Source organism: Globicephala melas, chromosome 4 (assembly GCF_963455315.2).
Source record: "Globicephala melas chromosome 4, mGloMel1.2, whole genome shotgun sequence".
NCBI lineage: Eukaryota > Metazoa > Chordata > Mammalia > Artiodactyla > Delphinidae > Globicephala > Globicephala melas.
The window spans coordinates 94,857,774-94,880,859 of NC_083317.1; the positions used below are offsets into that span (position 1 = coordinate 94,857,774).

The 23,086-nt window shown below is 44.2% G+C and overlaps 1 protein-coding gene across 4 annotated transcripts in view; it reads left to right on the forward strand.

Moving 5' to 3' along the window:
- TNIK (TRAF2 and NCK interacting kinase) overlaps window positions 1-23,086 on the forward strand; it is a 413,295-nt gene that overhangs the window by 69,607 nt on the left and 320,602 nt on the right. For all 4 annotated transcript variants that reach the window (XM_060298419.1, XM_060298420.1, XM_060298421.1 and 1 more), the window contains exon 2: window positions 22,430-22,495. In XM_060298419.1, coding sequence (XP_060154402.1) covers window positions 22,430-22,495 — 66 coding nt within the window. The remainder of the gene's footprint in view (window positions 1-22,429; window positions 22,496-23,086) is intronic.

A 23,086-nucleotide genomic window follows, 5' to 3' on the forward strand; every position in this document is an offset into this window, starting at 1 on the left:
GCAGGTACGTCTGTTCTTGTGTCTCAGTTTCCTCTCCCTCTGTAGTCCCTAAGCTCACTGAGGGCAGGAGGCATACCCGATTGATCTTTGTGTTTTCTGTAAGACCAAGCACAACTACCCTGGGTAGTTGCTTACCATATTTTGGAATGAATTAGTTGACTTTGTGCAGACTTGAAGGGACATTTTGAGCTGTTACTTTGTTAGAATTTTAGTCAGTTATCTTCAGCAGTTATAAAGTGTTGGGAACTTTTAGATCTTGAAGTTATTTTCTCTCAGTCATTGAGCAGATTTTTCTTGGTGTCTGCTATAAGTTTGTCAAAGTCTTGTCGCCCCACATCTTATGGCCTTATATACAGACATTAAAAAGTTGTCTTACAAGCGTCTTGTGACAGAAAACAGAAATAGATAGTTATGAAATGGAAGGTGCTTTCTTTCAGTTGACTGATCATGGTTATTGTTATATACAAACACCCCACCCCCTAATACACACACATAGATAATACAAGACAGATAAAAAAGATAAAAATAGTTTCTGTCCTTAGGACTTAGAGTCTAGATGAGAGTGAGTCATCCCAGCCAAGGTGATCTGTGCGAGATGAGTCTTAGAGATTGTGGCTGCATCCTGTGGAAAGTTGTGGCTAACGAGCAGGAGGGCCCCCTAACCTCTTCTCAGGTGACTCAGGCGCATAGGCAGTTCAGAGTTTGTTCTTCTCTTATGAGATGCGGGTGAGTGTACCACTAACCCAGCTCATGTTGAAGGATTATTGAAGGGTCAACCAAGATTCTGGATATTAGAGCCCTTTCAGATGATCAAATGTTTGGATTTTCTTCCTTCAAAAATGCACGTGCTGGGCTTCCCTGGTGGCACAGTGGTTGAGAGTCCGCCTGCCGATGCAGGGAACGTGGGTTCGTGTCCCAGTCCGGGAAGATCCCACATGCCGCGGAGTGGCTGGGCCCGTGAGCCATGGCCACTGAGCCTGTGCGTCCGGAGCCTGTGCTCCGCAACGGGAGAGGCCACAACAGTGAGAGGCCCGCGTACTGCAAAAAAAAAAAAAAAAAAAAAAAAAGCACGTGCACAAAACATGGACTCTGGTTCCAGGAGGTTCACAGGCTCTAATGGACACAGGTTAAGATCTGTTTGATAGATTATAGGGTAGAGGAGGAAGAATCCGTTTCCTCCACCCATCTTAGGTCTGTTGGTGGGGCCCTACAGATCAGATTGACAAGAGAGATTAACAAGACAAAAACATTTAAAAAAAAAAAACACGTACATTATGCATACATTCGGGAGAACTCAATGATGAGTAACTCAAAGGGGTGGTTATAACTTGGGTTTATATAGCTTATTAACAAAAAAGCAGTACATTTGTAGAGAAGAAAAAAGACAAAGAAAATGGGTTTTAGGCTTCCAAGAGCTGCAAACTCTGGGAAGGTAAATATACAGGGCAAGCCAATGGCAGTCAAGGGTCTGTTAGTTAGATTCCCCTGGTGCCGTCTCTGGGCCAAAAGAATCTAGAGTTGTTTCTGGGGATTAATAAGAATCACATTGCCCTTCCTGGTAGAGTGGAGAGGGCAGAGAGAGAGAGAGTGTGTGTGTGTTTGTGCGTGCCTGCTTCTTCAGTTGTCTTCAGCTCAAAATAATCCTTATGTCAAAGTGGCATATTTTGGGGTGGCATATTCTGAACCGCACGAAGCAGCTACAAACTAGCATACTCATGAAGGGCGGGTGTTAGGTTAACATGCATCTACTCAGCTAGTCAGGGAAGCGGGTTGATGGTCTTGGAGTTTCACCTGAAAGATGCTGGGGTCACCAACATCACCCAGCATCAAGTGCTTCGTTGGAAGCAGAGACCAAGTGCAGTGCGGCAGTTTGTTGGCAGCTTCTACGAACCTAACCGAGGCACTTAGTTTTATTAATTGAGTGACTATGTGGGAGACCCTGTGAAATAGGGGCTGTTCAGAGGGGTGTGTGAACCATAATTGCTCAGCCCACGAGGGAATGATGGTGAGAACTGAAGGCCTAGAAAAGAGATCAGATGTGGTTACGGTGACAAAAAGCATAAAATGAGGCTGCGATCTTGCTCCATTATTATTTATTATCCACTTTCAATCCTATTTGTGTTGCTTTCAAAGGCGGTGTGGCAACTATTAACATGGAGTTAACACCCAGTGGGGATCTGGCAAGAGTATATTCAGTTGGGTGGCGTTTTAATTAAAGTGCTGAGAATAATTACTCTTATATGTGGCCGATTGTGTGCACTTTGGGGCAGGAAGAGAGGCACCTTGATCTTCAGGCTTTGCTTAACCTTGGTCAGTCAGTACCAGAAGGGGACAGTTAACTTCTCACATGTTGCCTGAAAGTTGGATTTGCCAGTCATGGGTTGGCCACGGAAGGTGCATGGAAACCTTAACTCCCTTGGTAGTGAGGACCACTTCTGTTGCACACCATTCACGATGTATTCCTGTTAGGTTGTGTTGTGCTGGGGCGCCGTTCACGTAGGACGCCAAGTGAATGGTGCCTTTTGGGGTTGTGAGCAGAGGTGCACCAGGTTGCCAGTCTCAAGATGGACATAATGGGTTGGTGGAAACAAGAGGTTCCTCCAGGGAGGGGTTGGCGGGACATGTGTGATAAAGTCTCAGTGATGGATGACTTTGATGTCTTGATGCTCACTGCTTTGCTGGATGGCAGTCATATTGCTGTTTCATTGGAAACCCTGAGCAGCTCTCTAAGGACTCATTTCAGTACCCCAGGAGGTAGGAGTCCACATGTGGGCTGCTCTTCAATTATAGCACGAACATTATCTTTGTAAAAGAATCTTCTGCGGCCACATACGTGGCACAGAGCAGGCTGCTCAGTGTTCCGTTAAATGATTCATAGGTCCCCTAATGACAGACTTAATGGGCGTGCAACATCTGCCCATTAAGAATATGTGCTCGGAGACACTCAGAAGTACCCACTGCTGGTGCTCTACAAATGCCGGCACCTCCCGGTGTCTGCTCCTGGAAGACTGGGATTGTGACTTTTCATCCGTGGCTCTCCCAATGCACAGTACAGAGCTGGCGTAGAGCAGGCGCTCGGGAAATATTTGGGGAATGATTTTTTCCAATGTGCCATTGAAAAAATTGTTCATGAGTGCTGATGCAGAATTTGTTGAAATGAGCTTTTTGTTTCAAATTTCCTAAGTTACAGCGCTGACCGACAGGAGTGAACTTAGTTTCTGATACTGCCTTCCATGACTGCAGTCACATCCTCTTTGTTGTTTGAGCAAAAGGAAGGAAGATGCCACTTTCTGAGGCCCTAAAAAGTGCTAGGTGTTCTGCTAGATTCTTTGTAGGCAGGTTGTAGGTCAGTCCAGTCCAGACTTTAGTCACTTGTTTGCTGTGTTTGGGCTTCAGTTTTCTCATCTGTAAAACTGAAATACTCAGGTCCACCTTGTAGAATTCTTGCCAGGATTACAGATAATACATGTAAGTGCTTTTAGCACATAGTAAGTGCTCAAGAAATGAAAACTATCATTCATTCATTCATTCATTCAACACTTACTGAGGAGCTCCTGTGAGTTTTGACACTGTTAGAAGTTAGAGATACCAATATGACTCCGAACTATTTCAAGTAGCTCACTCACAGTTTAGAAGGGGGAGTCAGACGCTTGAGCACATAATTACAATACATGGCAGGTGCTGTAGTCATTTTCTAGAACAAATACTGTGAGAACAGAGAGGAGGAGCACCTAAGCTCTTCTGGGGAAAGGAAGTGGGTTTTAGGGAGGGCTTGGCGGACATGATGCTTAATCTGATTTGAGGATGGAAACCAGCTGGTGAGGAAGATGCTTGTGAACAGACTAACTGAAGCTGGTTAAAGTAGAGCAAGGGAGTGGGGTGTGTGTGAGGGTGTGTGTGTGTGTGTGTGTGTGTGTGTGCAGAAGTGGTAGGGGAAGGAGTGTCTTCTGTGGTAGACACACTTTCTTCCCAAGAAATTTAGGAAACTCCACAAAATAAAATAGCGCGTTGAAACTCACATGGGTAGCAGGTAGCCTGGCCTAAAATTGGAACTGAAATGATTTGTGCAATGCCACTACTCCTTCCTCCTTTTTATACCTCATTCTAAATATATGTAAATTACATTCTTAAGTATGTTTCATATTACTTCTTAGAGCCCCAACATTTTCAGGAGGAGAGTATCCCTAGTTAATAATGTGTGTCAATGGCAAGTCCTGTGTTATAAAGATAAGGTTCTAAGCCAGACCTCTCAGCAGTGGTTGTTTGGGTGAGTGAGATCTGCTGCGCTTCTCCAGCAAGCCAAGCAGCCACCTTGTGAGGAGGAAATGAAGACCTGGCGTTGTGGTCAGGAGGGATGAGATGGTACTAAGGGATGGAGGCTCAGGGCAGGTTTGCCAGCTCCGCCCCTGGCCAGTATTTCCATTGAGTACTTTAGGGCATATAGAAATCACAAAAATGCACACATGCTGTTTATTTATGTTATATTATTCCTGGAGAGGGTTAAAGTAAGTAAACATATTAAATACCCACGTCGTTCTCTGGTAGGAACCCTTTCTCTACGTTGGAATGATCTGCCCCATCCCCCAGTCCTCTGCTGTCATTATTGATTAATAATGATTGTACAGTCATTGCTTTGGTTCTCCTGGAGTCCAAGTTTTGAACTACTAAGGCACGTTAACTGTACATTTCACCTGTGGAGAACTTAAAATTATTCCACTTGCACCTATAAGATGCAACTAGTACAAGAATTAGTGTCTTCTTGCCAGTTCTAGCTAGAACTTCACATGCCTCATTCTTAGTGGTTAGAATCTCCTAGTACTACAGTGGCTTTGGTACAAGCCAGATGGTTCCACTCAAGAGGGAAAGTTTAATAACATGTAGACTTTTCAGTTGTTTTCATTTTAAATTCATTGTTTGACTTAATAATCAACTGCACAAAATTCTACTTCTTTCTAAAAGTATCTTCAGCCACGTATTCTCCAAGTCTCTTGTCTCAAATAAGCATTTGAATATAGTGGCTGAGAAGGGCACATGAGAAGGCTGTTTGAAAGAACTATCCCTAGAAAGATTTGGAACAAGTGTGGAAGATGTGAGAGAGAGCTGATATCAGGTTTTGGGGATGTTATCACAGGCTCATTTTAGGTACACATTCACTGGCAAACAGTATGTCAATGAAGTGGATACTCTGTCTACAAATATTATATGCTTAGCATTGTGCTGTATGGTATGGTCACCTACTGAGTGGAATTCTGTATCAGGGTGAGAATTTCTGCACGTAACAAAGGATGCTTACCTACTGGGTTTTTTTTTTTTCTTGCGGTACGCGGGCCTCTCACTGTTGTGGGCTCTCCCGTTGCGGAGCACAGGCTCCGGATGCGCAGGCTCAGCGGCCATGGCTCACGGGCCCAGCCTCTCTGCGGCATGTGGGATCTACCCGGATCGGGGCACGAACCCGCGTCCCCTGCATCAGCAGGCGGACTCCCAACCACTGCGCCACTAGGGAAGCCCCCTACTGGGTTTTAAGTAAGCCTTAGTTTACTGATTTCTGAAGCACTCCTCGGACAGGGAACTGGTATTTTAATTGTTGGATGGCTGCTTATTCTTCAAAATAGAATCTGCATTCTTCTTGATTAAATTATTTTAAGCCTTTTAATTGTGAAATATATACTGAAAACTGCACAGAACAAAAATGTTTAGCTCATTTAATAAACACCTGTGAGATCATCTTTCTATTTGAGAACTAGAATCATCCTATTTGCCTGACAGAACAACCTCACTAATCCAAAGAATTGGGAGGAGCAGGGGGCATTTTTATATTGGTGAAAAGTAAGACAATAATAATTTGTAAAGAGTCTTAATCCCTTTTAAGTTTAGATGATACCTGTGAGGTACTAGAATGGCAGTGTTAACACAGGTTGTGGAGTGCCGGCTTTAGTAGAGATGTCTGATTGTAATTAGCCAGGGATCGGATGTGAATGGCACTTGACTGCAATGTTTTTTTAAAAATAAGTATTCCTTTTATTATTATTACTAGTATTATTATTTTTTGCTGTACGCGGGCCTCTCACTGTCGTGGCCTCTCCTGTTGCGGAGCACAGGCTCCGGACGCGCAGGCTCAGTGGCCATGGCTCACGGGCCCAGCCGCTCTGCGGCATGTGGGATCTTCCCAGACCGGGGCACGAACCCGCGTCCCCTGCATCGGCAGGTGGACTCTCAACCACTGTGCCACCAGGGAAGCCCCCTTTTATTATTTTTTAAATGTATTACTTTCTTAAACCCTATTCTGTATGAGCAATAGAAAATTAAACTGCTGTCCAGCTGTAACTTAAGTAATTGCAAGTTCTGAATGAATAGAGGTGAAATAAAGCACATTGACTCTATTAGAAAATTAGGGATATGGGTAGTATAGGTGAACAGTATACTTCTGAATACTGCATACCAAAACATCCCTGTAAGTGAAAGAGAGTAAATTTGAGCCCCTAGAGATGCTGGTGGGCTGACTGAAGTACCTCCACTGGAAACCTGAAATTTATTAGAAGCTTTCTGCTTTATCTTTAACATGAACACAAACTTATCCATGCCTAATTTAATATATTAAAATAAATATGTAAGTCCTCAAGGAAAATAGGCTTTCCAGGAAGATACATCGTATTCGAATGTGGATTCACAGATTCTCTGGCCCCTAGCTGTGTACTCCTGAGGAATGCATGTCCATATCTTCATGATATATAGTCTGCCTTACTTTTTTTTTTTTTTTCTTTTGCGGTACGCGGGCCTCTCACTGTTGTGGCCTCTCCCGTTGCGGAGCACAGGCTCCAGACACGCAGGCTCAGCGGCCATGGCTCACGGGCCCAGCCGCTCCGCGGCATGTGGGATCTTCCCAGACCGGGGCACGAACCCGTGTCCCCTGCATCGGCAGGCGGATTCTCAACCACTGCGCCACCAGGGAAGCCCTGCCTTACTTTTTATTTCACCAATGAAAAAGTAAATAACAGCTTATATATGTTATCTTATTGTGAGTCTTGGTAAAATTATTTATTTACTTAACCAACATTTATTAAGTGCTCTCTGGCCTGGATACTGTGCGAGTTGCTAAGGATATTAATAGGAAGAGAGCCTGGCCCCTGCTTTTTGGGAAGAGGGAGTATAGTTGAGTGTGGACGGACGATGAATGTAAACAAATTACTACAGCAGTGTAACTTATATATTTGTTCCTTTGTTGCCTGGGAGAAATAAGGCTTCAAACATGGCATTTTGTTAAAAAAAATACTGGCTTTTTATTTGTTATCCCATGTGTGTCTGCCACTTTGTCATAGCTATGTGGGTCCAGTGCTTGAAATCTGTTTGCCTCATGAAGTGCTTATGGACCCAAGGTTTCTAGAAATAATCTAAATCATGCTGAATGAGGGTGCGGTCCTATGAGTGACATTTCCAGGTTCGGATTATTTCTGACGGAAGTGATACATGCAACTAACGTGTATCCTTTAAAAATAATACCATTAGGGGGCTTCCCTGGTGGTGCAGTGGTTGAGAATCTGCCTGCCAATGCAGGGGACACGGGTTTGAGCCCTGGTCTGGGAAGATCCCACATGCCGCGGAGCAACTGGGCCCGTGAGCCACAACTACTGAGCCTGCGCGTCTGGAGCCTGTGCTTCACAACAAGAGAGGCCGCGATAGCGAGAGGCCCGCGCACCGTGATCAAGAGTGGCCCCCACTCGCCGCAACTAGAGAAAGCCCTCGCGCAGAAACGAAGACCCAACACAGCAAAAATAAATAAATAAATAAATAAAAAATAATACCATTAGAAAAGAAATTTCTCCCCTCTGCTAATGTCTCCCTGCTTGTGCAAATCCTGTGTGTATTTCCTAGTCCAGCCTGGTGCCCACCTTTTCTTTTCAGCCTTCCTTGACTGTGTTGTTTGTATCCATCTTCGCCCCCCGCCCCCCAGCCTCCCCGCATCTGAACTCTCTTGGCATTTCCATTGTGTTCTGCTAAACTCCATCGCGTCTCCTTGAGTCGGGTCCTTGAGAAATGGGTTCCAGCAAATGCTGCCTCCTTATTCCTCAGACCCCACAGTACCCTTCATTCTCAGGCTTCTGCCCCAGTAGACCTGCCTGGCAAACTGGAATCCTCAGGACTCCCTTAACTGTTCTTTCCTAAGCTCTGGAGCTGAGAAAGCCCCAGGTCTGCTATGAATTCCTTCTCCTACGGCTCATGCTGGCAGCCCCTCCCATGCCTTCCTCAGCATTTTCCAAGCCGTAGGTACCCTCAGCTTAGGTACCTTACCATGACCACTGCCTGAGCAGGCAGAGCCAGCTGCCCCCTTTATCTCTCTCCTCATTCCTTCCATTAAAACTGCATCCTCAAATCCTATAAAATGGAATACGCTGAACATTATTTTGTAGTGGCCCTAATATGCAGTTTTGTCCTTCAAGGATGGCCACCCTTGAGCGTGGGTTCAGGAGTGGAAAATTTGTGATGGGCATGTTTTATTTTTGTGCTAATGGATAACAACCCAACTTCACCCTGGCAAAATTCTTTCATGCTTGTGTTTCATTTCAACTTTAGTACAACCCTGAAAGGCAGGCAGGGAAATGGTATTCTTATTTCTACTTTATAGGAGAAAAAACCAAGAACTAGAGAATTTCAGTGGATTTGGTCAATGTCCGAAAAAACTGTAAATGTTGAAGTCAGGTTCAAAACTATGATCTTCTAAACCACAATCCTTTCATTTCTCTTCATTTATATTGCATTTGTTTTCCTCTGTTATTACTAATTAGACACGCTCCTTAAAGGAAGCTCATGTCATGATATCTGAATCTTCCATAACACCAGACAACTCAATTTTCATTCTATTTTATATTAGGGAATTATTAGTATATTATTAAACATTAGTATACTCTTATCGTTAGTAATAGTTTCCTCATTTAGTGAGGATCTGTTAGGTATCATGCTTCTTGCTGGGTATTTTCCACAAACTTTCCCTCATTCTCACCATAATTCTGCTAAATAGGTTTTGATCAGTACTTTTGTAACATCAGTCTTCACTCGAATCACCTGGGATCTCATTAAAATGTTAATTTTGATTCGGTAGTTCTGGGCAGAGCCCAAGATTCTGTATTTCTAACCCCTCCCAGGTGCTGCGGACCCTGCTGGTCATGGACCACACTTTGAGTAGCATCTGGTCGCTAGGTGAAGAAACTGTGGCTGAAAGAGATTAAGTAATTTTTCAAAGATTACACACCAGGAAGTGGCAAAGCCCCACTCAAACCCTGATCGGTTGGTACACAAATTACTACTCATGCTCCCATGTCACACTACTGATGTGTCAGGCATCACTGTTAAACATCTTGGGAGATCAGAGATAATGAAGACATAGACCTTGCTCCCTGAAGAGTTGCCTTCCAGGGCAGTAAGACAGACACATTTCAGGCAGCTTTGGGGACGCAGTTTAATGTGGAGTTTACACTAATGCAATGTTGGGAGGGTCTTAGGTGTGAAATATGACTTGAGTTGGACCTCAAAGGACTAGTAAGACTTTGACAGAAATGGGAACAAGGACTTTCTTGACAGCAAGAACAAGAACACAGAACGTAAGAGCATCTTCTGGGCCTGGTGAGCAGTTGGCTATAGCTGATGCATGGAGACAGCCTGCCTGTGCTTTAAAGATACAGCCTGGGGTTGGATGGTGAAATAGAATAGGCCAGGGGAGCCACTGGGTTTTGGGGGAGGGGTCTACAATAGGACATTGTACGTACTCAGGAGATGGGCCCTGGTCAATTTAATGTGATCTAGTTGTTAGTAATCCACTGCCCATAATATGCTGTTGACATCTCCATAGAATTCTGTGGCCACTTACAGGTCACTTACTCCACGGTGGCCTTTACTATTGTTTGTATAGAGCCATTTAATAAAATCTCTTTGCCGGTGGCAATAAAGGATATATTACTTTTTCCCCTCTTTCCAAATTTTTCTAGGCTATGAAAATGCTGTTTTTCCACAGACCAGTAATAAACATTCTTCTTAAAAGAAGCATTGTTCCTTTGGTAGCAACTTGTAATGGGAAAAGTAGAATATAGATAAAAATGCAATCCTGGTCTGAATGGAGACTGGTTTTTCTTTGTGTGAATAACCAGTCAGGTTGCCACGGTGATGCTGAGATTATAACTGTTCATGCCAGCAGTCAGAGAATGTTGCCCAATTAGTTATTCTCAGCTGCTAGGTTACCTTGACAGTGGCTCAAAAAGCAGGTTTTGAGTTTAAAGGCACTCAAATGAGCATCAGAGGACTTGTAGTTCTGCTGTTCTCCGTGTGGTACTAGGACTGCAAGCCCCAGCATGCCCTGGTTTAGTCCATACAGAATGTGGTCAGCCACGAGAGCGCAAACTCCATTTTTCAATTCGGTTTCCCCCACCCTCCTTAGTAACAAAGGGTTCCAAGGGTTCCTGTGTCACCAGTCAGCTTTGCAAGGGTTTTCATTGTTTCCAGGGCTGCCTTCAGATGTTGCAGGTTGGAGACAGTGGGGAGAATGTGCGTTTTGGCATTGGACATTGATCTTATGTAGGTTACTCTCTTAGCCTCAGTTTTCTCTCTTGTGAACAATCTACCTTACAGGATCAATGCAGAGATCAAATAAAATAATTTTTGCAAAATGCTCTGTACAATGTCTGTGGTATAGGTGATACCTAGTAAAAAGTGATTCTTCTGAGATATTGTTTCAGAAATCGTAAAACATTATACAGTGAGATTATTATTATCACCGTATTTGGGTCATTTCTGTCAGTCAGAACAGGCTAAGACGTGCTGTGATAACAAATAATCTTAGAGACTTAATACAACTAAAGTTTATTTCTTGACCATGCCACATATCCAGAGCCCGTCAGGAGAGACTCTGTTCATCAGCTACCCAAGGATACAGACTAGAGGAGGCGTCATGTCCACATATGCTTCCATAGTTATCAAAATATCTCACACTAACAATCAGATATTCCCTCTGAAAGTGGCACATCACTTACGCTCACATTGCGTTGGCCAAAGCAAATCATGTGGCCACACCCAACGTAAAGATGGGTGAGGAAGTGCCATCCTGTAGTGTGCCAGTGGAAGGAGAAGAGGAATATCTGTTGAACAACTCTAATATCTGCAAGCTCTACCAAAGCAAAGGTTGATGAAGAAGAGTACTTTAAAGAAGTACTGTTAGTTTAACACAAATAAATAAAAATATCTGAACAGTAAACTTCAAAGTAAATGAATTAGAATTCAGCTGTATTGGACAGAAAACCCTAAATATTAGCGAGTTTAGGAAGATATACGTTTATTTCTCTCTCAATTTAAAGAAGTCCAGATATAGGCAGTCCAGTGGTGGTACGGTAGTTCCATGGCCATCAGAGACTTAGAATCATTTTATTGTTCTGCCATAACAACCTAGCGTGAGGCTTCCATTTGTAAATTCACCTCAGGGTCAGAAATGGCTGCAGGGCTCCAGCCATCACATCTACATTCCAGGGAGCTGGAAGGAGGAGGTTGGAGGACAAAAGAGTGCTTCTCTCAGCTAAGTCAGCTCCATTTGAGCAACCCTTCTGAAAGTCCCACACAATAATTCTGCTTACTCATCACTGACCAGAACTTAGTCACATATTCACCCCTAGCTTCAAGGAAGCTAGGGCATGTAGTTTTTGAACTGGGTGCTTTGTCTCCCAAATAAAATTGGGAGTTTTTTGTTACTAAGGACCAAAGGGAGAATGGACATTGGGTGGCACTGGGCACTTCCTGCTCTAGTAACTTAAGATGGAAGCTTTGCTTAAGCATGAATGAGAAGGGAAAGATTGCTGTGTACCCTATCATTTTCTAACCTGTGCTCCACAGAACACCAGTGCTTAGAGAGACAGAAGGGTCCCTTAAAAAGTGTTCTACAGCCAGACAGGTTTGGGAATGTGGAAAGCTTGGCCCTCTCTTGGAGATTTCCAGGGCCTGTTAATACATTAAAGGCTCTGAGAGGCCCTGCAATAAAGAAAGAGCTAAATTGCTAACCTTTTAAACTCGGTGTTCCCAAACCTCTTTGACAATGGAAATTCATCGCCTTTGGAAGTCTGGAGGGACACAGAGAAGTTTAGTTTGAGCTTCTTGGATTTGCAAAACTATTTAGACCCTTGAAAAGATGGTCTAAAGCCCCCATTCAAAAAAGTATCCACCCTGTAAAACAAACAAACTTGTATATCCTTAGTGCTAGCCTAGTCATAGGGACAAAAGCCTTGAAGAAAAAAAATAGACCAGATGCCAGTGAAGCCTTGTCAAAAACAATCTGTATAAGGGTTGTTGTTAACCAGCCATCTGTGCCATTAGTGGCGACACCAAGTGATGCACTGGGATGGGCTCCCACTGCTGTCTTCCAGATGACAGGCCCCTGCCCCAGGCTGATGTTGATGGGCTCTTGGCTGTTTCTCCGTGGCTCTTAGCCGTGCTGCCCCTCTCTGGAAGTGAGAGTCATAGAGGATCCAGCCAGCCAATACTAACCTCCTCATGCCACAGAGAGGGCCTGTTGTCCGCTACACGGTTGCTTATAGGTGTGGGGAGAAAGGCTGAAAATGCTTTCAAGCAAATGTGTGCTGTTGGTCTGTTGGAAGCAGGCGGTAAATGAGTACCTTTGGGGGAAGGGTTAAGGCTCCTTTTTCCAAAATGGAACCTTGGATGCTTTCCTAATCTTTCTTACTTAATTATTTAGGTAATCAGTTCTTGTCTTTAAAGTCCATCTGCTGCAATTGCTCTCTTTTTTCTTCATCTAAGCATCATTGAAAAGGCAAAATGCCAAAATCTTTGCTAGTCTGGTTCCCATCATTTCGACCTCGTGTTGCTGGAAATGCCGGAAAGTTACCTTGTCCTGACGGGCCTAGAGAGATCCCATCTTTGCATATCTGTAAACTGTATGATACATTTCCCCAAACAGCTGTATAATCTCTGAGACAACCTGATGGTGGGAAGGAAGGGGCCGGGGTGGGAGGCCTTTATGTACATATTGACCTTTAAAGCAACTTAAATGTTTGAGCTGGAACAGACTGTGGGAGAGTTGAGGCAAGTCCTGGAAGGTGGAGATCCCTTCCTTGTCCAAAATCTGCCATGTGACCTAGTATCCTGGAGAATTCTCTCCGGCTGCTTCATGAAGTTATGTGCCTTTCCCTGACTGCAGTTGTGTTGGAAATTTTCCCTGAAGAGAGTGGTGGGTTCTGTTTGTTCCGCATGTGCACAGGCAGGTTTGTGGCCACAGCTCAGGGACTCCAGGTCAGGAAGGGTGAGACGGGCTGGCTGGGAATCCCAAGAGTTGACAAAGGATTACAGTACCCAAATCAGAATAAATTTCCAAGTTACATTATAAGCCTTTCTCAGCTCTCTTTTTAATTTTTTTTTAAAATTTATTTATTTTTGGCTGCGTTGGGTCATTGTTGCTGCGCGCGGGCTTTTCTCTAGTTGCAGTGAGCGGGGGCTACTCTTTGTTGCGGTGCGCGGGCTTCTCATTGCGGTGGCTTCTCTTGTTGTGGAGCACGGCCTCTAGGCACGCAGGCTTCAGTAGTTGTGGCACGTGGGCTCAGTAGTTGTGGCACGCGGGCTCTAGAGTGCAGGCTCAGTAGTTGTGGCGCACGGGCTGAGTTGCTCCGCGGTATGTGGGATCTTCCCGGACCAGGGCTCGAACCCGTGTCGCCTGCATTGGCAGGCGGATTCTTAACCACTGTGCCACCAGGGAAGTCCTCTTTTTAATTTTATGTTCCTAATTATGCATGCCCATTTTTCTGATATAAGCCAGCAAACAACCATCAACAATTATGTAGAATTCGTTGTTTTCTCTTGTAAGGAAATCAGTTGATCCTTGAACAACCTGGGTTTTAACTGTACAGGTCCACTTATAAGCAGATTCTTTTCAATGAATACCTACTACATTACTACACCATCCGTGGCTGGTTGAATCCACGGATGCAGAACTGTGGCTACACAGGGCCAACTGTAAAGTCATATGAAGATTTTCAGCACCCCTAACCCCTGCATCGTTCAAGGGACAACTGTCATTTGGAACTAAGCTAAATATGAGTGTGAATATACAAGGTCTGTGAACTGAGAAAAGTATATTTTGAAAAATCCCATTCATCTATGCTGATATGTACTTGTGACCTAGTAAATTCATTGTTTCAATGATATCAACTTGGCGATGTGTGATAAATCTTGTTACATCGTTTCTGGGTGTGAAATAAATTCACTTCTCAACACAAGTACCTGGAATTTACACCTGAATACTGGTGCCTACATTCCCCCTCCCCCCAGCGCCAGTTCCTGCTCTCTTCCCTTCTAGGTCCGCTGTTTGAAAGACAGTGAGTGATTACTTTGGTTTATCAAAGGATTTTACTGAACACAGAGAAAGACTAAAAGTCAAAGGACTTGGGGTCTTGAACTTAATCTGCTACTAACTAGTTGAGACCTTGGACACGCCACCTAAACTCTTCTTGTTGGAAAAACCTATGATTTTATGAGTATGTAGGACTTGCCTGTGCCTCACTTTGTTCTTCTGTAAAAAAATGAGGAGAGGGATTTTACTGATACAATCTCAGAAATCCCTGCTCCAAATGTCAGAGATCTTATCGTAAGGTGGCTTTTGGTGGTGGAACTGGTGACACCAGTGGGGACATGATTCATCTAGCAGCTATTTATTAAGTCTATAATTTATTAGGTCTATATTATATATTTATATTAAGTCTATATTTATTAGGTCTATAATGTCCTAGTCACTGATCTAAGTAGTGGGGGCACTGCAGTGAACCAAACCAGTATGCCTTTCCTTCTTAGAATTTGCATTCTATGATAAGGAATTATTAACAAACACTTTTGAGTACTTACATTATGCCAGACATTGCTTTAAATGTTTTCTATATATTAATTATGTTGTAGTAATCCTTGGAAGTAAGTACTACTATTATCACTCTTTTACAGTTGAGGAAACTGAGGCACAGAGAGATTAAATAATCTGTTCAAGGTCACAGCTAGTAAAGGGGAAAGCTGGGACCAGAGTCAGGCTTTCTGGCTGTAGTCTGTGGTCTTAACTACTATGGTTTACTGCTTCTCACTGCCAATTGATTGGTTAACTTAAAGTACTCAGTGTTCATCCTAGCTGATGGCAAAGTAAGAAAAAAAGAAACGGAAGCTTTGGATGGAAATCTCAGCGCCCACTTGGTCTCCGTGTCTGGGACTCCAGGCTCTGATGGGAAGGAGGGGCATCGAGCAGCTGTGATACATTTTACTTCCGGGTCCCCAGCCACTTGCCTGGTTGTCTCTGCCTGGTTTGAGGTTACTGGCCCTTCTCTGGCTCCATGGTTAAACTGCAAGGCCTTCATCAACCCCACAGCCCCAAGTTAATTTCAGCATTGGCCATTTGTAGGGAAGTGAGAAATAGTGATGGGCTTGGATTAAAAATAATCTGGATTTGAATTCTGCCTCTACTACTGACAGTGCTGTCATCTTGGGCAACTTTTAATGATACCAGCAGCAAGGGCGATAATAGCAGTAGCTTTTTTTGTTAAGCATAAAGCTAAATGCTTTATATATGTTGTTTCTGATCCTGCGAACAATCCTCATGGGATATATGTTTTTCCTCACTTTGCAGTCTGGCCTTGGCTGCTGTTTCTACCACATACTATTTAACCTTGAGCACGTTAATTCCTTGAAGCTTTTGTTTCATCATCTGGAAATTGGGGTTAGTAATATCTACTTCCCACAGTCGCTATGAAGATTAAATATGAAAACGTCTATAAAGCATTTAGGCCATTGTCTATCCCAGAGACAGTGATAATGATCATTACAGCTTAAGGTCTCACCCCTATTAATCTGAAGAGCCAGGTTTCAGATCTCATTCTAGAGGCTGCTTCTTGAGGACAGGCGGGAGATGCAGCGTCCCGAGTGGAGCAGGTGAGCCGTGGCAGGCATGGGGAAGCTGGTCCACGGCCGCTGGCTGCTGAGTATGAGTAGCCGGTGGAACTGGGACCCGAACAGGAAGCGGGGAGGCTCCGGTCCCCCTCACCCGAGGGCTAGCAGCTACCAGCATTGAGGGCCGTGTCCCTTGAGGTTTGGCTGGGACCATGTCCAGAACCTGCCAGAGTTAGTATCGGTAAAAGGATGCCAATACTGTCTAGCCAAGCACAGCCGTAAGGGGCAGTGGGCATCCTGGAGTCAGCCTGCACTTAGCACCGCCCTTCCCAGAGGACAACCAAGGACATGTGGCATTGGGGAGGTGCCCAGCTTGTGTGGGATACAGCCTTGCAAACACCGCAGGCCAAGCGGGACTCTCCCATTTTACAGATGGGGAAATCAGAATATGAGAGGTCAAATCACACTAGCAAGGAGCAGAATCCCGACGTGAAATCTAACATTTTTGCACCAATCCTCTGATAGCTCTGCAGAGCTTAATGTATATAGATGATCAAGTGAGAAAATTCAGCAACCAGTGTTTTAGCTTTATGTTATTTTTGTATGTATTTTTTACTTGAATTATCTGTCCCATTTGAGAGGCATGGCTTGGGCAGTATGTTAATGAAGAGAAATCTGGGCTGTTTTGTAGATCTCCCAGGAATATGCTCTCGGAGCACTTTTTTTTTTTTTTTTTTGCGGTACGCGGACCTCTCACTGTTGTGGCCTCTCCCGTTGCGGAGCACAGGCTCCGGACGCGCAGGCTCAGCGGCCATGGCTCACGGGCCCAGCCGCTCTGCGGCATGTGGGATCTTCCCGGACCGGGGCACGAACCCGTGTCCCCTGCATCGGCAGGTGGACTCTCAACCACTGCACCACCAGGGAAGCCCTTGGAGCACTTTTAATTTTTCCTGCATGTCGCTTGTCATTGTAATTTAATGACTGTGTATGTGTAGTTATCTGCTTATGTCTATTCCTTCATCAGCCTGGAAACACCAGGAGGCAGGGCCAGTGTACCGCCTGCTTCCACCCCAGACAGTAGGTGCGTGGGAGGGTGCCGGTAGCGCCCAGGGACTGAATATACCCCATTGTGCAAGGCAAGACCTTTCGCTCCTCAGACCCTCACGTTAGGAGGGAAGGTCAGTGAAAAATGCTTCGAGGGACCTGGCCTGGCTGTGAGTGCAGCACGGACTAGAATTGGGGGTGCTGTGTTGAGTCAGCACGATGGTTCCCAGTGCTCTACTTGCTTTGGAATAACGATGGTATTGAAAAGCCTGAAGGCTCAAGATAAATATGGAAAGTTCTCCTACTGTTCCTGTTTTCTTTGTCCTGTTTTGCTTTTGTAAGCATATGCTTGTCAGTTAGGGCTGAAACCGAACAAATCAGCTGCTAAATATGGTTCTAAGAGAAATAACATTTTGGTCTTTTTAAGGCCCGTGAGTTTGGAGTAAGCACAGTCTTCTAGCAGATGTCAGTAGGGAATCTGCAGGGTAGGCAGTCATTCTGGGAGCCGTATCAGCCGTCCGTATTCTGCGAGGGTTTATTTCACCCTGACGCAGAACTGGCGACCTCAAGTGAAAGGTCTGACACAGAACGGCCATGTCTTGAAGAAGAGGAGTTTGGGAGAAGGATTGTCTAGAGTCTGTACAAGCTCCCAATTTCTCTCTTGATTTCATTTTTCAGAGAAGGGGGAAAGGGCTGGGAAGGGTATGTATCATCGTTTATGATGCTAAGGAAGTATTCATCCTAGTTATAGATTTAGGTTTGGCTTTTCCAGTCTTTGGGATTTAGTCCAGAGATGTTATTTAGTATTCTGATAAATCCAGTGTCATTCAGGGGACCTGGAAGAATTAAAGTATAACCCAGTGACTGGGAATATTAACTCCTAGATCTTAAATCACTCCACCCTGCTGAGAAGTCAGACTTGAGCCTGCCAATGCCACCTGAATTTCATCAGCTGATAGACGAGAGAATTTATTCCAGCATCCCAGGAGCCCCGAAAAGTTAACACGTCTTTCCAAATGTCTCGCTGATTTCTAAAGAGACACTTGTTTGTCCATAAGTATCTGACTCTGTGTGTTAAGCACGTGGCGATCTTGGTTAATAAACAATCGGTGTTCTTTTACTGGCTTTATGAGTTGAAAATATTGGAAACACACCCTGAATTTTTCTGCAGCATATTCCTTGTGTATTAAATGAATTCTTTTTTCAAAGGGAAAAAGAAAAGGAAGGAAAGAGGTTAATATTTATTGAAGTCCTATTAAGTATCAGGCCCTGAGCTAGTCTACACACTTTCACAGTCTTCACAGTAACCCTGCCTGGGACATACTATTGTTCCCTTTTTAGAGACGGAGAAACTGAGACTCAGGGCGGTTTTGAAACTTGCCCAAGGCTGGAGAGCTAGCAAGTGGAAAATCAAGGGCCGGGAATTCTGATTCCGTGAAGCTGATGGGGTGATGAGTGCTTAAGGGCCTGGGGTTTGCAGTCTGACCCATCCTGGCTCAGCCACCCATTGTTGGTGTGACCTCGACTTGGTTCTTACGTTCTCTGAACCTCCGTTTCCTCCTCTGTAAAACAAAGACGAGGACAGCAACCACTTGATAGAGTTGCGATAATTAAATAATCTCTCCATGGAAAGTGCTTAGAATAGTACCTAGCACATAAGTGCTCATGAAATGTTAGTGATTATTGTGATTTTTATTATTATGACTAATCCAATTTGCCTTCATCAGTAACTTGCTGAAAAGTTACATTTTCTTTCATGCAACAGCATGTCTTTTGATATGTCGTTATATTTCATTATGAAATAATGTAACCTGCTCTACCATAGAATTAAATGTTCTTTTCAGCCTCTCAGCAAAGGTTAAGATCTGAATAAAGGCATGTGTAGCCAACAGGGATTCCTGACTTTGGTAAATGTCAATGATTTGCTCATTTCTCCTTGGTGTATGTAGCCTTCTTCCATGCTGCCCATCCCGGCTTTACGACGAGCCTCTAAGCAAACATGAGAGGGAGGATTAAGCTGATTCTTTTCTCTTACCCTTCCTGTCTTTGGAACATGATCATTAGGCACAGTGTCTTCTCCTTGTTGCATTGCACGTGGCCGCATCCTGACAGCCTGTCTTCTCCACGTACCGGAGGCACAGCTTACAACAATGGCCCTTAGGAATTTTCTTTAGAGCTGGGAAGACCATAGGAGCTTATGCATGTGACCGTTTTGTGCAGTTGGGGGCCGGGTCAGGGGAGTGAGGAAGGGGCGGTGGCTGGGACAGCTCTGTCTAGATGGAAAAGAAATGACGTAAGCTTGTTAGACCTGTGGCTCTACATTCTGATCCCCTTTGTTGCGACTTCCTCTACTTATATTGTGGAGCATTGTGGGACATCAACCTTATTGAGTAAATAGTTATGTCTAGCAGTTGTGTGTTGGACACCATGCTAAGTGCTGGAAACACTAAGATAACTATGCTCCGTGCTTGCTCTCAGGCCATTTGCAATTCATCAAGAGAGAGAAATGGAAGAGGGGACCTCACTGTGTGAGAGCGGTTATCATGGAGCCACGCACAACGTGCTATGGGGGCAGAGAGGCGGAGGCACTAGTTTGAGACAGGCTTCACAGAGGAGGTGTCACAGTGGACCTTCAAGGATGGGCTTTGCCTCATAGAGAATAGTAGAAGGAATAATCGTGGCAGGCAGACAGTATGAACCGAGGCAGAGAGACATGGCTAAGTGTGATGTGTCAGGGAACTGAGGTTTGAAGCGGTTGGATGTAGCACAAAATGATGGAACACGAAGCTGGGAATGAAAGCTGGGCCTAAGAATGACAGGACCTTGACTTTCAATTTGAACCACCTTGTGTAGGATTTTAAAGCGTGGTGTGTTGTGTTTAGAAATGTCTATTTTAGAAAGATTTGTGTGAAGGATAGCTTGAAAGGACGAGAGAATTGATTGAAATAAACAGTCCCAGCAAGAGATGGTGAGGGCTGTTGTATGAAGAGGGTTGAGTAGACGGATATGGTGGACTTCTGGAGATAAACTCCTTAGCACTTAGTGGACAACAGGAGCATGGAACCTTGGGCTCAGCCAACCTTAAAGGTATGGGCAGGAGAAAGAAAAATCTCTCTGAGAGACTGGATGACGGAAGAGAAAGGAGGGGGTGGATTTCACCAAGAGTGGCGATGCTCAGCAGTGTCAGTGCCTGAGAGGGAACAACCAGGACAAACTGAGAACAGACCATTACAAACAAGAGCAGCAACGAAACCCAATGCAGCCAAAGATAAATAAATAAATATTAAAAAAAGAGAAAACAACACACAATTGAGATATTTCAAGCAAATGTAGGACCTCTCTTGAAATTTGTTGCAGAAACACCACTGCGCAAACAAACTACTGGGAAGCACAGCTTAGAAACAAACAGCAGCTGCTACCATTTGTGGGCCACTTCTCCCCCTTTTCCTCATTTCCTTCTAATCCCATTCATAATAAAACCTGCTGCTCTAATGGCCTAGTAGTTTAACAAACACGATTTTTCTTTCCCATCTTGAGGCACCTCCCAGGTGGCCTTGACAGTGACTTTTAGCTCTGGGGTCTCCGTCTGCAGAGCTCTAGGTCCTTTTCCCATGTTTTCCTGTCTCATGGTTCCATCTGGGACGATGTCCACAGCTCCCTGACCAGGTGGGGCATAGCTGGAACTTCTGGACTTCTCCATCTGTCGGGACATGAGTCTGGAGTGGGGTTTCTTGCCTTCCTGTCTTTATAACAATGGATAATGCTAATTGCAGTCTTTGTGAGTGACTAAGTGCTTCAGCTGTTGCTGTTTTGTCCTATTTTTTTCTTTTTTAATTTGTTTTCTATGTGAGATCTTTGAAGACACAACACAAAGGGCTATTCTTGGGCCTGATTTGCTGAAGACTGTCACTTTAAAGAGCTCTAACTTGTCACCTCCAACTCATTTGTCCCCTTCCCTGTGAATAGCAGCCCCTCTCCCTTTAAATGCTACTAGAGGTGTGGGATTCCTCAGCTTAAAAATGATTCCTGTCAGATATTAGGTTTGCTGACTACGTGCAGGTGTGGTGCTAGGCCCTCACTTACTCTTCCCCAGAGCTCTGCTGGGTAGATGTCCTCCCCATTTTATCTGCGTGGAGACTGAGTAGCTCTCCCAGGGGAGAGATCTGGGATCACGCCGCCAGACAAGGCAGAGCTGGGGCTCGGCCCAGGCCTGTCTGAAGCTAAAATCAAGGCTTTCCCCCGCCTGCTTCTCAGTCACCGTCACACCATATGGCAGTGCTCTGTAAACCTGTTGACTGGAGAGGGGAAATGCTTTTTAGGCCAGAGGCTGACGTTTTTTTCATTTGTCCCCCAGAGTTTTTTTTAAAGTGAGTTCGTGCCTAACATTTAAAAACGAGATCTCACATGAAACAAAATGTTCAGTTTTTCTTCAAAAAAATCTTCAGACCTGGCAAGACTGTGCTCATAGGTTGACATGACAACGATTGGTTCCAGCTGGCCCCCCTGCCCCCCAAAGGGGACGTGACTTCCTCAGTTTGTCACAGGCCCCTGCGGCCCCCTCACTCTTTTCCGTTACTTGCCCGGCCTCTGTGGACATGGATGTTTGTAATTCGTGAGCTAGGCCTTTAAAGAAATCATTTCTGTCCAGTTAGGAATCAGAGGAGGCCAAAGGCACTTTCTGTCTCTGAGTTGAATCTTATAGGCTTTGATTTTTCTTTTCGACTTTTGGGGATGGTAATTCGGTAATAATATCCACGATTATTGGCTATTTATTGAGCGCTCTAACACAGCTGACTCTGAGGGTTAGCAGACACCTGTTCGGTGCTAAGAACTTGGATAGTTCTCCAGTTTCGTTTGCATTCTAGATCCTGCCCGGGACTCTCCAGGTCCTGCAGGAACTGGAGGCCAGGCCGCAAAAGTGTATTTAGCAGAGGCAGCATTGTCGAGAGGGGAGATGAATCCAGAGAAATACTTTCTGAGAGAGGAAGTTAGGTTGATTCCATTTTCTCTTGGAAACTGTTGACTTCTGCAGGGAAGATTGCCCCACAACACGGGAGCACTCCTTTCTGAACTGCCAGTGTTCAACACAATGAGCAGCTCAGAAATGTCAAACAGAAGAATCTTCAAAATTGGAACCCCTTCAGGATGGTGAGCCTTTCAGTTTAGCCCGAGGTACCTACAAGTGTATTTCCATTTGACAGTGAGAAATGCATTAATTCTTTTTTAAAATTGTTTCAACGAAGTCTTGTTTCCTTTTGTCTGATTTAAACACATCTCATAGAAATGTAAAATAGAAACAAATAGATTTTGACTCATCTCATAGCCACAGCTGAATTAAATTTTAATGCTGTTTAATATTAACATATGAGAGCCCCCCCCAAAGCTAAAGTTGTTATTTATTTGCTTATTTTAAATGCGTATTTGCTTTTGATGAAGACAACGGCTAGAATATCGTTTTGACTTTTTATTGTTTATTTTCTTTCAGGACCCTGCAGGGATCTTTGAATTGGTGGAACTTGTTGGCAATGGAACCTACGGACAAGTGTATAAGGTAAGTTCCTTGAGCTTGAACATGGCTTATGTGTGATTTCGGTTTATGAATGCTGAATAGCAGTGCTGTCTGTTCTCACTCATACATGTCTCATAACAGATTTAAAATGAGATAATATACTTGTTAATTGACTCTCCATCTTTTTAAATGTATCTGTAGTCCCACTGCCTAAACCGGATTCTGGGATTTGGGCATTTCCTTCATTATATATTATAGAGCTTATAGCTGACACATGCATTCTGATGGTGCATATATGAAGCTCTTTAAATGTTTCGTTTCTTTACTTTAATCACTGCCAGAACTGGTTTTCAAAGGCGCGAAGGATGCTATTTACTTTAGAAATCTAAGCTATTAAAGTATCACAGCTGGAAAAGTAGATTTGTTACTGGCCTAGGGCATGAGTTAAATGAATTTAGTGAACAATGCTAGGAGAAAACTGGCCACCTCACAAAGAAAGGCCTAATGGCAGCAACGACTCTTACAAGATAGGAAATACTTAAAAGTTAAACTTGAGCTGAGGTATGAAAAGTTCTTCTCTCCTTTTTACTAAATTTTTACTTACAAATTCACTCCAAACATGCTTTTAAAACA